The 16073-nt window shown below is 40.6% G+C and overlaps 2 protein-coding genes across 3 annotated transcripts; both read right to left on the bottom strand.

The window, feature by feature from the left end:
* Nucleotides 1-2517: 2517 nt before the first annotated feature.
* Nucleotides 2518-10129, bottom strand: LOC124256056. The gene is made up of 2 exons (XM_046689982.1): nucleotides 9871-10129; nucleotides 2518-3320 (listed from the first exon to the last, which is right to left on the bottom strand). Exons 1-2 carry the CDS (start codon nucleotides 10027-10029, stop codon nucleotides 2898-2900), a joined length of 582 nt encoding a protein of 193 aa, XP_046545938.1. The 5' UTR covers nucleotides 10030-10129; the 3' UTR covers nucleotides 2518-2897.
* Nucleotides 10130-10903: 774 nt separating this feature from the next.
* On the bottom strand, nucleotides 10904-15567 carry LOC124256057 (profilin-like). 2 transcript variants are annotated; one of them, XM_046689983.1, is made up of 2 exons: nucleotides 15409-15567; nucleotides 10904-11635 (listed from the first exon to the last, which is right to left on the bottom strand). In XM_046689983.1, the coding sequence occupies exon 2, from the start codon at nucleotides 11628-11630 to the stop codon at nucleotides 11217-11219; it is 414 nt and encodes a 137-aa protein (XP_046545939.1). In that variant the 5' UTR covers nucleotides 11631-11635; nucleotides 15409-15567; the 3' UTR covers nucleotides 10904-11216. The 2 variants fall into 2 exon arrangements, with proteins under 2 accessions (XP_046545939.1, XP_046545940.1); XM_046689984.1 differs by lacking the exon at nucleotides 15409-15567 and adding an exon at nucleotides 14954-15104.
* Between the last annotated feature and the right edge of the window lie 506 nt (nucleotides 15568-16073).

Genomic DNA, 16073 nt, shown 5'->3' with positions numbered 1-16073 from the left:
AAGGCCGAGAAGCCGAATCAAAAGTTGGCGGTCTTGCATGGATAAGAACGTTTGGTACTGTATGCCGAGATACGAATCAACTGCAATAAGGAGTTGTGCTTGATGAAGGCCGAGAAGCCGAATCAAAAGTTGTGCTTCATTGGTTGGTTGTTGTTTAACGCCGCACTCAGCAGTTTTCCAGCTATATGGCGGCAGTCTGTAAATAATCGAGTCTGGACCAGACAATCCAGTGATCAACAGCATGAGCATCGATCTACACAATTGGGATTCGATGACATGTGTCAACCAAGTCAGCGAGCCTGACCACCCGATCCCGTTAGTCGCCTCTTACGATAAGCATGTGTTACTGAAGATCAATTCTAACCCGTATCTTCACGGGTAAGTTGCGCTTGAAGTGCTTTAACGGAGCTATAGCTGGGACTTCAATTTCTGATCCTATGCTAATAGAGCTTAGATCCAAACCTTAGGTCTATTTCAGTCATCTTCACTTCTACAGGTCCATGCTCATGTTTGAAACGACTGTACTATAGCGATCACTGCATGAACAAAATACTATCACTGCAAGCATTCACGGTGGGTGTACAGTCACTGGACCTCGGTCACTTCATGGTTACATATAGACAGATTATATGAATACTATGCATTCAACTGAGCAAAGACTTCACATGTATGTGGAAACGTGTATCATTAACAATGTCTGCACATAGAAATACTGTAAAATCAAACCATTTGGTATTAAACTTAGTATTTGTCTACATGAAAAGGTATGTTCTGCCGATAATCGCTGATTGCTTTCTTCATGTTTAACCTAGCAAGTTATAACTTTCTATAAAATTATAATGACCACCAGAAACTTTGCATTCGTGAAATGTTAAAATATAAATGATATTGTTCGTCTTTCACAAATGGTGACTAGATTTTCAACACCGAACTTACATTCACCGCCAAAACAAGCACGCGATCACTGCAAACGCAGGCGGACAGTCACCCTATCACTGCACCTCTGCAGGACAGTGGTTCCAGGGGGTGATTCGGTTTGGTTGGTGTAACGTCCCACTCAGCAAGGTTATAGCTATATGCTGTTGATCACTGGATTGTCTGGTCCAGACTCGATTATTTACAGACCGCTGCCATATTGCGGGAATATTGCTGAGTGCAGCGTAAAACTTTCAGCATATGATAAATGTCTAAGATTTCCCCTCACTCGCTCAGAAAATAAAAGAACTGAAAGAACCTGATTCTTTCAAATTACCTAGTTCATCTGCCATGAGGATAGATGAACTCAAATAAAAGAATCAGTTGTTCCTTAACTATCTTTGAGTAGTATATTTGGGTTTCAGTGACACCAGTGGTTCCTTGACTATATTAGAGTAGTATATATGCGTTTCAATAACACCAGACCGCCATATATCTGGAATATTGCTGAATGCTGCTTAAAACTAAACTCACTCACTCAATAACACCAGTGGTTCCTTGACTATATTTGAGTAGTATATATGGGTTTCAATAACACCAGTGGTTCCTTGACTATATTAGAGTAGTATATATGGGTTTCTATAACACCAGTGGTTCCTTGACTATATTTGAGTATATATATGGGTTTTAACACCAGTGGTTCCTTGACTATATTTGAGTAGTATATATGGGTTTCTATAACACCAGCGGTTCCTTGACTATATTTGAGTAGTATATATGGGTTTCTATAACACCAGTGGTTCCTTGACTATATTTGAGTAGTATATATGGGTTTCTATAACACCAGTGGTTCCTTGACTATATTTGAGTAGTATATATGGGTTTCTATAACACCAGTGGTTCCTTGACTATATTTGAGTAGTATATATGGGTTTCAATAACACCAGGCCTGACTTATTTGAGTAGTATATATGGGTATAACACCAGTGGTTCCTTGACTATATTTGAGTAGTATATATGGGTTTCTATAACACCAGTGGTTCCTTGACTATATTTGAGTAGTATATATGGGTTTCTATAACACCAGTGGTTCCTTGACTATATTTGAGTAGTATATATGGGTTTCTATAACACCAGTGGTTCCTTGATTATATTTGAGTAGTATATATGGGTTTCTACAACACTCAGTGGTTCCTTGATATAACACCAGTGGTTCCTTGACTATATTTGAGTAGTATATATGGGTTTCTATAACACCAGTGGTTCCTTGACTATATTTGAGTAGTATATATGGGTTTCTATAACACCAGTGGTTCCTTGACTATATTTGAGTAGTATATATGGGTTTCTATAACACCAGTGGTTCCTTGACTATATTTGAGTAGTATATATGGGTTTCAATAACACCAGACCGCCATATACCTGGAATATTGCTGAATGCTGCTTAAAACTAAACTCACTCACTCAATAACACCAGTGGTTCCTTGACTATATTTGAGTAGTATATATGGGTTTCAGTAACCCCAATGGGCCAAATACTGCTGCCACCCAATGGAAACCAAGGTAACGGATCCTTCAAATGGACACAATGAAAAGACAATGTGACAACAGCTAGTTTATTACAGTTATTCCTAATAAGGCCATGTGTTGGGGTTACAGAATCGCAACAGAATCTAACGCTTAACAGGTGAAGTTTTTTATTAATCCACTCACTTTGTTGATCTTTTAAACATATTCAACAAAAAACAGTTGGTAAATGTGAGCATCTAGTCAAACAGATTACAAGCAACAGGTTCCAAGTCATGCACAGAGAAATGAGTTCAGTAAGGTCTGTTAATACTGACTACAGCTTGTTTGATCACCGCCATTACACAAATTATAGATGAGTTCATTGTCATAGTAGCATAGCATTGGTTCAGGCTGCGGAATGTTGTCTTGGTACGACGATACTCTGCCTATCAAGAACTGGTCAGAGAGCTTGGTTAATATGCATTCTCCTTCAAGTACTTGGCGAGCTTAGTTGCACTGTCGACGGCAGCAGATCCTTTAGATGCCTCTTGACATACACAAATGAGAATGGTTTGATTTGTCAACACTGCACAGCCATTTTGAAGCTGTTCCCCCTCACTGCGGGTAAATATGATCAACTTCTCTTCAGGGTCAGATCGCAAGAACCTGAACTTCTTTTCCTTAAGATACACCCCATTAGTGTATGCATTTGATAAGTCTGTACAGTTGTTATTGCAGGCATTCACCATGGTTGTCACCTCTTTTATGTTGGGGGCAAAGTCCCCCTTGTCTGTCCACCTTGTACCGTCGAATCCATAGATGCCACCGAATATCATTTTGTGATCGGTGTATCCTGCCAGGGTATCCATGTAGCTGTCCCACGACATCCTGCTGGTCTGAAACAGAATTACCAAACTAAATCACCTTTGAAGCAGGGCTCCAGATAAGGGCCGTATCGGCGTATGTACAGGTAAAATATATACACGATACGGTAGGAAATAATTTAGAAAACGTAGCTGATACGCACCACTGCAATGGTGTACGGTCTTAGAATCATTTACTGGCGTACTTATCTGAAAAAGTACTGTTTTATTGTTTATTGACCTGTTTACACAAGGCTAGCAATGTTGTGGTGCATATATGAAACGGAACACAAGATTACTGATACGCCATTAAATTCCATTCATTACTCTGAATGTACTCTTATGTTTTTCCAGTACTCCTGCATTGAAAAAATAAGGAGTACATACTCTTGATGTTGAAAAATTATCTGGAGCCATGTTGAAGCATCTCACTTTATCATCCAAACTGTGTTCCACTGAAGATATTGCTTGTGTGGGATAAAACTAAATCTCCTAGGAGATATCGTTATGACAGTAGATTTTGTACAATGCCCATGACATGACTCACAATGCTATGATGTCATAAACTTGGTGACATCACAATGCTATTCCATCCCTGCACTTTAAGTCTAATGGTAGTACCATGTTCAGAGATGTACATTTTTCACTGAAAACTAACGATGAGTGATTTTTGATGATAAATAGAATCTCACCATCTTGTCTACTGATATCAATTCTATTATCACCCGTTGATAAAAGTTAATATCCTTGGCAAGCCTCGGACATTAGTCACTTTATCAACTCGTGTTGCTATAATTGATATCAACACACCAAAATTTGACAAAACAATGTTTGACTATATTAAGTGTTGAAATATGTCTCTTGTCCCTCTGACTTAAATAGGAGTCGATAACATATTTTTAAATAGTTGCAGTGGGTGTCTATCCACTCATAACAGTAAAAAATGTGACATTGAGAATGATGGTGTCTGTACAAAGAAGTTATGAAACAATGTTTTTTTCCCATCATATGAAACTTATAATTTCCATAACTATTTGGTTCAAGGGAGGCAACTTGTGAATTACCTCCCTTCCTTCTCAAACTGAAATGGCAGCAATGTAGGTCAAACATCCGACAACAGGACATAGCTGCTAAATATTGATTTTAGAACCAGTATTAAGAATGTGCTTAGTTAAGAGCAAATGTAATCCGCAAACTCCTCTGATAGTGTAACAATATCCTATTTTTAGAGTCTGTCTTTTGAAAAGACAAGTTATACTCACCTGCTGTGTCCTGCACCATTACTATGGAATCTATATATTTTATAAAACAAAAACAATCTAGCCTATGAAAAAGTAGGTCCAGTCTCTTTTTCAGTTCCCACCCCAACTGAGATACTCTCTCTTAGTCGCCACCCTGAGATCAGATTCGCTCTGCTCCATCTAACAGTTCCCACCTTACTGGACATCATCTCTCTCAGGTCCAAAACCCTCTGCAGATGCTCTCCCCCATTCGTGACTCACATGCTGTTTCTCTGTCACCACCCCTAACTATAATGCTCTTTCTCTGTCACCACCCCTAACTATAATGCTCTTTCTCTGTCACCATCTCACATGCTGTTTCTCTGTCACCACCCCTAACTATAATGCTTTCTCTGTCACCACCCGTAACTATAATAATGCTCTTTCTCTGTCACCCATCTCACATGCTGTTTCTCTGTCACCACCCATAACTATAATGCTCTTTCTCTGTCACCCATCTCACATGCTGTTTCTCTGTCACCCATCTCACATGCCGTTTCTCTGTCACCGCTCCTAACTATAATGCTCTTTCTGTCACCATCCCTAACTATAATGCTCTTTCTCCGTCACCCATCTCACATGCTGTTTCTGTCACCCATCTCACATGCCGTTTCTGTCACCGCTCCTAACTATAATGCTCTTTCTCTGTCACCATCCCTAACTATAATGCTCTTTCTCTGTCACTACCCCTAACTATAATGCTCTTTCTCTGTCACCCATCTCACATGCTGTTTCTGTCACCACCCTATCTCCGACACTCTTTCTCTGTCACCATCCCTAACTATAATGCTTTCTCTGTAACCATCCCTAACAATGATACTTTTTCTGTCACCACCCTCACTCAGATGCTGCTTCTCTGTCACCATCCCATCTCAGATGTTGTTTCTCTGTCATCATTCAATCTCAGATGTTGTTTCTCTGTCACCATCCCAGATGCCTCTGTCACCACACTCTCTCAGATGCTGTTTCTCTGTCACCACCCTCACTCAGATGCTGCTTCTCTGTCACCATCCCATCTCAGATGCTGTTTCTCTGTCACCATCCCATCTCAGATGCTGTTTCTCTGTCACCATCCCATCTCAGATGCTGTTTCTCTGTCACCATCCCATCTCAGATGCTGTTTCTCTGTCACCATCCCATCTCAGATGCCAGATGCCATTTCTCTGTCACCATCCACCATCCTCTGTTACCATCTCTCAGATGCTGTTTCTCTGTCACCATCCCATCTCAGATGCTGTTTCTCTGTCACCATCCAATCTCAGATGCTGTTTCTCTGTCACCATCCCATCTCAGATGCTGTTTCTCTGTCACCATCCAATCTCAGATGCTGTTTCTCTGTCACCATCCCATCTCAGATGCTGTTTCTCTGTCACCATCCAATCTCAGATGCTGTTTCTCTGTCACCATCCCATCTCAGATGCTGTTTCTCTGTCACCATCCAATCTCAGATGCTGTTTCTCTGTCACCATCCCATCTCAGATGCTGTTTCTCTGTCACCATCCCTCAGATGCTGTTTCTCTGTCACCACCCAATCTCAGATGCTGTTTCTCTGTCACCACCCAATCTCAGGTGCTCTTTCCTTATCACCATCTGAAACTCACTTATCCAACACACCACATCCATGCTTTGCAATTCCTGATTGAGCACCAGGGGTTCAGAAAAGACGGATACTCAAGATCGGCAGTTATTTTACACATCTGCATGGCTATTACATCATAATTGGACAATTTACAAAATGGAGAATTCTGGGCAAAATATGTGTCATACACTAACAAGGTGTAATTGTTTTACTTGACAGAAATACAATAGACCCAACATAAAGTTCTACTAATTTTTTTAACAAATTTATTTAACCTTTTAAATAAATAAAAAGCTGATTTTCATATATCTGAAACAGTTTGGTTTCTTTATGAAATATGGGACCGTTCATGTATTACAGAAAGGAACTTGAGGTTTTACTAGGTGCAGTGATACACTTATTGACCCTTACATAATACCTGCCATACTTTTGGGGACGTTACATGGTCTTGACCCTCCCTACATGCATGTATCAGAATTTCTTACCCTTCCTTGGACATTTACAATTAGATTGATATGTTGTATTGGTACAAGAAGAGTGATGAGGCTTTTCAATATTTAATCTGAATAACTTTCTTGTTTTAATAAATATGCAAAAGTTATATTATTGAAAGAGAGTGATATTCCAGCTACATGGCGGCGGTCTGTAAATAATCATGCCTGGACCAGACAATCCAGTGATCAACAGCATGAGCATCGATCTACACAATTGGGACATGGAGAGAGCAGCTGTCATGGTTTTCAAACTTCATAGACTTTGTGTGCCCAACATGGGGGTAATGTGACTCTAAACAATTATCAAGACATAATACCTGTTTGCATACATCTACACAAATTATTTACAACAGGGCCCACAATATCACCAATACAGTATCTACCCAATAAAGACTTGTCATTTTCAAATGGGGACCTGCCAGTTTCGATCATATTATGGCTTGCATGTGATATGACTGAAGAGCTGGGCCTATGTTTTTAAAAATGTTAATCAGCAAGCCAACCAAATGAATCTTCGCAATTTATCAATGTGGTTTCTCTAGTTTTTCTGTCGAAGTTCAGAAATTGTTCATCATCACCAGCCAGTATAATAAGGCTTGGCAGTGTAGAAATGTGGACCTACATGTTTTGGTCACCTTACATGAGTGGGCCCACTTTTTAAAACAATATTATCAGTACTACACCAACCAGATACTACACCTGGTGAATATGAAATGTTCTCTCTGACTACTATCATTTTTAGAAAATATGAAACGAGAGGCAATATATGATTGCTCTCGTCTCAACACACTCAAGTAGAACACAAAGTATCAAAATCACTTGCTACTTTTAATATTTTCTTTTAAAAATTAAAAAAACAAAAAAAACTCACCATATTTGAAATAAACCGTACAAATCACTTCCTTTCACCCTCTTCCACTTTATCTCACATTGCTGTTCTCAAATTTCAACCTAAACCTTTCATGACATGTTCAAACACTTTTAAAGCCCACCCCTTCATGAAATGTTTGTTCTCACCCTTCAACCCCAACCATTCATTACATGCTCTCTCCTCCAATCCATCACGACTGGCTTGTTGTCAAATCTCAGACCCACACCTTCATGAACTGCTTGATGTCATCCCCCATCTTCATGAAACGCTTGTTCACACCCAACCCCCATCTTCATGAAACGCTTGTTCACACCCAACCCCCATCTTCATGAAACGCTTGTTCACACCCAACCCCCATCTTCATGAAACCCTTGTTCACAGCCAACCCCCATCTTCATGAAACGCTTGTTCACAGCCAACCCCCATCTTCATGAAACCCTTGTTCACAGCCAACCCCCATCTTCATGAAACGCTTGTTCACAGCCAACCCCCATCTTCATGAAACGCTTGTTCACAGCCAACCCCCATCTTCATGAAACCCTTGTTCACAGCCAACCCCCATCTTCATGAAACGCTTGTTCACAGCCAACCCCCATCTTCATGAAACGCTTGTTCACAGCCAACCCCCATCTTCATGAAACGCTTGATGTCACCCCCCATCCCATCTTCATGAAACCCTTGATCTCACCCCCCATGAAGGCCCCCACATGAAATACGTGTACCAAACCCACCCCTTCAAGACATATGTACCACAGTCCCAACACTTTATGACATGCTCTCACACCTCAACCATACCCATTTAAGACATGCTTGTCCTCTAGTGGTGTGACAATTCATCGATACGCATCGATCCATGGGCCACCGATACAGTGAATCGATACAAAGTTTTACATTGTCGTATATCCTGATACGATACTTTAAAGGGGACACAATATATCAATGTTTAACTTTGAATATTGCCAAATTGTCAAGAAAAAAGACTCACTTTTGTTGGATGATTAAAACATTTGCTTACTTATATTCCCTTCATAAGTTAACGTTTTCTCGGAAATTCTTGCGTCAAGAACTGTGTCAGACATAGCGCTCCCATGTTGTTAACATTCACAAAGTCTGTGTATAAACATAATTATCTCTTTTCCTAATGAACATTGAACAACGCTGGCCGAATTTGACAAAATACTTTAAAATGGTTTTGTTTTGATCTTAAGGGATTTCATAGTTGATGTTAGCATTAAAGATTTTAGTATCGTGATACCTATTGTATCGTCACCCTTATATCAGGATTCATATTGTATCGCAGTTTCAGTGCACAATAATTTAGGCAATATATCGTTGTGACTAATATTTTAGCATCCTGATGTATCGTATTGCATGTTGTATGCCAATACCAGCACTATTGTCCTCACACCTCAGCAACATCCCTTCATGACAAGCTCCTTCTCACATCTCAACCCAACCTCTCACTCACTTCAATCATCAGGGGCGTATCTGAGCCAGTTATTATGTGTAGGCAAAACGTTTAGAGTGCAATTATACGTACATATCCATGCTTTCAGCATGTTGAAATACATTCACCTGTAACATTTTTCTTTCAAATTTAACATTTACTTTATTTAATTTTTTTTTTACAAAATTATGTGTAGGCAATTGCCTTTTTGCCTATATGGCAGCTACGCCCTTCATCATTCCACATAGAGAACACACACGGCCCTTCCCATCCGAGTCCCTGTTATATACGCCTGAAATAACAGGGCCAATGCATTGAGAGCAATCCCGGGTCATGTTGACCTTTGACCCGAACTGCGCGGTGTCTGCCTTCACCTAAATAGTCCAGTGTTCAGTGGGTTTTTTTGTAGGTTTTCGTCAAACTACATGTTGTTTTATCGTCTCTTTTCCTATAAGTATTAGTCCACAGCCATGTTTAAAAAAATGCTGAATCAACGGTAGCCATTAATAAAACCATGTGACCAATCCAAGTGTCCGAACCCGACCACTTTGCCGGCATTTTCACAATGACACCGACCGCCATGTTGATTCCAATGTCTAATAACTAACTACTCCCTGGGTATTGCTGAAATCCCGAAAATTCTCGACGCAATAAGAAGCATATCGTTTTGTAACAGAGTTTGATCCCCCGACTTTCCATTTTGAGACACGAGTTAGCGAACAGTCGCCATGGCGGCCAACGCCCGATAATGTGATAACTCCACGCCGAACCCGGCAAGTCCTCAAAACGCTCTTTCACGACTTCTCGTTCAACAAACACGCTGCAAACAACATTCCCATCACCATATAGTGTCCAAATACGACAACAATACGTTTAAAATCTACACATAGATTCACAGACAAGCGTACTCACTTCGGGCGTTCTGCCGGCTGGGTAAAAAGGAAGCGATGTGAGCGGGAATGCGTGCACCGGTCGGTCACCAATCGATAACGACATTGTACGGTGTAGGGTTGTACATCTCGTGCTCAGGCTCTGATTCAGCTTGATCGATAGAGACAACTCACTCCACATGTACACTTACACTGACTCACAACACTGCTATGAGTAAACATGAAGGAGGTGCAATTCTTCTTTGCGACTTGTCATGATAGAAATCCGGGTTGCATTTAGATATCAGACGGGAGTTGCAAACGCAAACTTCGCTGTACTTAACACTGGCCTCCGTGTTTTCAGACACCGGGATTCAACACAAGTGTTTTAGACTGACTGACTGACTATGGTTTTACGCCGTTTTTAACAATATTGTAGCAATATCACTGCAGGGGACACCAGAAATGGGCTTCATAAATTGTACCCATGTGGGGAATCGACCCCGGGCCTTCGACGTGACGTGCGAACGCTTTAACCACTAGGCTACCCCACCGCCCCAAGTGTTTTAGAGACGCACAGTGAATATCCACAGAACTCGTCTCCTGTTGAAAGACAATATGGTGTTTTTTTTATATCTTAATAGGGAAATCCTACAGAAACCATGCAGATATTACAAAAACACTGTTGTATACAAATCTCAAACGAACAGAGCTAGTGTACCGGTAACTGGACTTTGTAGAAACTGGTATGTTTGTGTTTAATGGGAATCCAATGTTGTGTTTAATAGAAACCTTTGCAGTTGCAGGTGCTGGGGTTTTGAAATATCAGACGCCTTGCAAACATGTCTGATGCGGATTAATGCACTTTAATGCACTGGAGTGTAGGTTCAATCGAGTGAGTGTGGTTTTACGCCGCTTTTAACAATATTCCTGCTATATTACGACAAGGGACACCAGAAATGGGCTGTAGGGAATTGAACCCGGGAATTCCGCATGACAAACGACCGCTGAAACCATTCGGCTACCCCAACGCAGGTTTAAACTAATAAATTGTTTTCGGAAAATACCTCGAGATATAGTGGATGGAAGGGTTTATTAATATAATCACATCAGAGACTTTACATATTCAAAATATTTCAAATTGATGAAAATATGAGGTTTAGCAAAAGTATTATATACTTATTCTTTAATTAGAGCACATTTTCTTTCGGATACGGCTTATAAAGATTACACATTATACACAGACGTGCAAATTGAAATACAGAGAAACACGTAGAAAATGTTCAATGACGTTCATAGCATTCACGTTTATCCATAACGGAATGTGGTAGACTATCACCAGTTTGTTTCCAAACAGTGTTGTTCTTCTTAACATTCCAACATAACACATCAATAGTCTACAGATTGTAAGTAATCCGCCATCTTGCACGCTCCTGTCGACGCAGCACTTCCCTTTCCTTCTTCTTCACATACACAGATTAGAATTGTCTGTTTGGTCAGAATGGCAAATCCGTTATGGAGCTTTTCATTCTCACTGCGGGTGAATGTAACGCTCTTTTCCTCACTATCTGACCTCAAGAACTTAAACTTTTTACCAGCCAGGTAGATTCCTGAACCTTGCGCTTTGCCAAGTTCACTGCCATTATGGGAGCAGACCTTGATCGCGAAAAGTACTTCTTCCTGTGAAACTTCCATGGCCCCCTTGCTGGCCCATTTGTTGCCGTCTAGGCCGTTGATAGCACCATAAAACATCTTGTCACCCGTGTAGGAACCCATTGTCTTAACTTGTTCATCCCACGACATCTTGACTGTACAAAGAAAAAGAAAACAGGTAGACAACAAGAATACAAACAACAACAATAATACCAAACAACAACAATAATACCAAACAAGAAAATAATAATACCAAACAAAAATAATAATACCAAACAATAATAAGACTAAATAATCTTAAACACGTTTAAGCTTATGCTACCAATACAAAAAAAAGACAAAACTGATTCGCTAGCAAGTATAACAGTTTGAATTGTGGTGTACATATCTGCAAATCCTGATGGCTCTCGTAAGAAACTCTATGGGTAATGTTGAAATACATAACGTGAAAATTTGTTAATATGATGTCCAGAGAAATAAGTCATGGGCAGATGCCACACACACACACACACACACACACACACACACACACACACAGACACACACAGAGATTATATCCAGTATTCGTGAATATTATCTACAGTATAACTGAACTATCAAAATCACAAAGGTGTTTATGTGCTTTTGAGGGCTAGGTAACCAATGGTGACAACACCACAATCTACTATCGGAGTGAGTGAGTGTATTTAGTTTTACGCCGCTTTCAGCAATATTCCAGCAATATCATGGCGGGAGACACCAAAAATGGGCTTCACACATTGTACCCATGTGGGGAATCGAACCCGGGGAATCGCCGTGGCGAGCGAACGCTTAAACCACTAGGCTACCCCACCGCCCCATCAACTATCAGAACGATTGCGATCTTCAATATAAACGCAACTGTTTAACGTTAAAAAATTATATTAAGTGCGCCCGCATATTTCCTGAGTCAAAATTGCCCTCAGTAAAGAGTTAGATACTCTCTCGGATATGTGTACACGTGCTAAAGACGGAACCCAGTTCAACTGGTGCAGGCAACACGAACGCGCTATAGTTTGTTTAAAGCACAGTCAATAAGCTTCGCCAGAACAAAACCGGTTCCCCTAATTACTCTCCCGTCCACCAAATTGAGCTCCTTCACTTAACACCGTGGTAAACGGCCCTTCGTTTGAAACTAGCTCCTAAGACTCGTGCATACTTTATTCAAATGTCTGCACTCAACCATAACTCAAGGAGCCAACTATGCACTTCTTCAACGAACGATATATACTAAATATTCTCAAAAGAAATATCTTGACGTATTTTGTTCCATGAATATGAAAATATATATAAACGGTGGAAGAGGGGCGAAGGGTATATAGTCTTTCCATTTCGTTTCTCCAAAGCTCTAAGTCGACACAACATAATTAAGTAATATTAATAAACGACTAAAGCGTTAAATTAATGCCCCGGGATACCTCACCATTTTGAGCGAGTGAGCGAGTAAGGTTTTACGCCGCTTTTAGCAATATTCCAGCAATATCACGGAGGGGGACACCAGAAATGGGCTTCACACATAGTACCCATGCATGTGGGGAATCGAACCCGGGTCTTCAGCATGACGAGCGGACACTTTACCAACTTGGCTACCCCACGCCCCTTTTACCATAAATAACATTTGATGATTAAACCAAACACTTCCAAGGCCATTGGTTCAATAACACACAATGTACTGGAGCTGTTAACTTCAACGAGCAGGAAATATTTTGTTCTTATCACCATGTGACCACATATTTCACTAGATATTTAAAACAATCTTCGAACACGGCACATTACAAGTCAAAGTAAATGAATTTCGGTCGTTCTCATAAAAGGCCAAGGAAAACAGAAGCGAGGGGCCAAATGTACATATACAGACAATCTATGTATTATATCATGTCTACCGAAAAACGCATGTAAACCATATAATAATCCGCTGGGCCCTGTCTCTTTTGCCGCGAAATATTGCCTGATCGCATAATGACGATGCGCTTTGAGAGCCGGGAACCAGCCTATGTTCAAACGGAGAAATACATATAAAATAAACGTTTGCTTTTAGTACGTATTGGGGATCTAATATACACATGCCATTCATTATTCAGTTGAAAATGTATAAATGTCATTTCTATTCAAATAAAATCAAACTGTCGCAAATCTAACAAATTGGCTTCGAGGCTGTAACTTCGATGTCATTCGTTACAGACAGGAAGTAGGCGTTACTGTGAGTAATGTCCGTATAGCGAGGAGGACATGTAGAGGTGACGGGGCAAGGCCGGTACTGGAGGTCGGTGCGGAGATAAGCGTACATTCAGTAAGCATGCGAGTCAGCACATCATGGTGTGAGGGGTCAAATGATTAATAAGCGCTCATGACATCATTCTGACTGCAGAGAGAGGTTTCGTCTCGCGCATCATACTCATGGCGAGTCTAACTGAAGAAAATGAGCCACGGCCCCGGGCGAATAATAAGGACATCATTCATCAACTGCCATTCTAATGACATTCGTCACATACTAAATAGGCGTGGATAGCTCAGTTATAAGATCTAATTGAAATGGTTAATGGTCATTTGTGGTCAGCCTCGGACGACAGGGCGTGGCCTGCCGTATTCAATACATGGGGTATAACAAGTGGATGTCGTTTCAAAACGACATCCCTCACTACCCTAAAAGTATTACACACATTTTCCTGTCCGGTTGTGTTCTTTAGATGTACAAATACTGAATACGAATATGACGTAACTTATGTATGAAAATAGGAAATATATCTACCGATTAATTTAGGTTAATAACAACAGCAGTAGAAAGCAATAGCCATATTTACTTTCTCCATATGGGTTACATCAACAGTTATCTCAATAACAAAGGTTGATGTCTGAAATACATAACACAATGGGCTGTGTACAGTTGTCAGAAAATCAAGATAAATGTCATAAACTGACAAACTGAGTCAAGTTTTGTTTGATATACAAATCAGCCATGCCCACTACCTCAGACCATCATTAAATCCTTACAAACATTCTCTAGAATGTCCAGAGAAGAAATTGATAACTGCTTCAGGAAGCAAATGTGAACTTATTTCATCAAATATATTACTACTAGCTTTTGAGTATGATCGGTGTCCATGGGTGTTAATAACGTCTCGGGAGGGACGGAAGCATATCTATTTCATTGTTTAATGACAACGTGCTTGTTTAATTATTATATCTCATACAAATGTAGATAGATATTCGAAACAAGTTGTGTATACGTGTAATTGTTTTGGAACAGTTCAAGCGACGGGTAGCCTTGAATACTTCTAATGGTAAACCAGGATATATATTGATGACAAGCAGCTTACAAAAATGGACGAGAGTTGCTTATGAAAGAGACGCAGTTGTGAAATAGGTTAGACGGGCATTTAATAGTCTCCGCGCTACCAAGTGACTGGGATACTCCCACACAGTGACATGGCGACAGAATGTTCGAGAATACTCACATGTAACTTCTCGACGCTAATGTCAGACACCAAACAGACTACACAGAAGACCTCGACTAAACAGGAACACGAATGCTTGGTGAATATTACAAATCGAATCTAACATCCTTGTTATCACGTGACAGTTGCGGGGTGGTGGCCGGCAACCATGATGTCTACGTAATGGTGGAGTATATCGCGATATGTAGGCAGGTGTCGCGTGTACATATCGATAATGAGTAAAAATTACTGATTCACTGAAACCATGCTTATTACTGACACTCGTATGAGATATCTGTACGTTTTAAGTTGCTGTCTATTTGAAACGACACTTGTCGAGGCTACAGGTGTGTTAGGCGACTGATTGAGGACAGGTGCTGTGTTGTCACTTTGTCTAATCGTAGACACCCTCAAACACCTGCAGTTCGATACTGAGGGGAAGACAGCTTTAATTAAGGGTTGTAAAGAGTACTCACGTGTATAAGAAAGGCTTTCTGCTTCCTAAGAGGTGATACGTGGTGTGGCTGATATTTTCCGTCCCACCGATTTGGTCTGACCACTCTGTTCAGCGCACGCTCTCGTGTGACCCAGATTCACAGTGCGAGATCCTCGCGGACCAGTCTTATCTGCGATCCGTGTCGACACCGCCTGCTTGCGATAGGTCGACTGTGCCCGCCTCCAGCGGAAAATCAAACTGCTGAAAGTGAAAGATGGCTCATGTATTACGTTTGGGTCTCAATTCCATTTCGTAATTTGTTAGTGATATAACGATAATTAATCGCGTGTCTCCACTTGCGACCCGAGGGTGTTTGCTTGGAATCAGGAGGGTGGACAGACGACTGATGGTGTGTTGACAGTCGAGGGTCTGGACATTCGCGGCGACACACGGACACACCTCCCGGATCAATGTCTGCAAATACGCTGACTGTTGAATACACCTCTGTTCTACGAAACTACGACACTACTATAATCCTGCACTAATGACAAGTGTGAAGCTTGCTGGATAGTCTGAGTTATTTGTCATAGCATCTCTTAGACTAACATCAAGTCTCAGGCATCTACATATTTTACAGAAAAAACGGTGTCTAAATTATCGTAATAAAACATGATAAAAAGGAGCAATAGGACTTTCTTCATTTTC

This window comes from Haliotis rubra, unplaced genomic scaffold (genome assembly GCF_003918875.1).
Source record: "Haliotis rubra isolate DU_JTF1 unplaced genomic scaffold, ASM391887v1 Scf616, whole genome shotgun sequence".
Lineage (NCBI taxonomy): Eukaryota > Metazoa > Mollusca > Gastropoda > Lepetellida > Haliotidae > Haliotis > Haliotis rubra.
The sequence above is the reverse complement of the archived record's forward strand: the minus strand, read 5'-3'. Positions and strand labels throughout refer to the sequence as shown.

Bases quoted from the DNA above. Each gene is read 5' to 3' on its own strand.
- LOC124256056 (XM_046689982.1), bottom strand. From the start codon at position 10,029: ATGTGGAGTGAGTTGTCTCTATCGATCAAGCTGAATCAGAGCCTGAGC. The intron at 3,321-9,870 runs GTGAGTACGCTT...ATTCTGTTTCAG, and splicing joins CAGCCGGCAGAACGCCCGAA to ACCAGCAGGATGTCGTGGGA.
- LOC124256057 (XM_046689983.1), bottom strand. From the start codon at position 11,630: ATGTCGTGGGATGAACAAGTTAAGACAATGGGTTCCTACACGGGTGAC.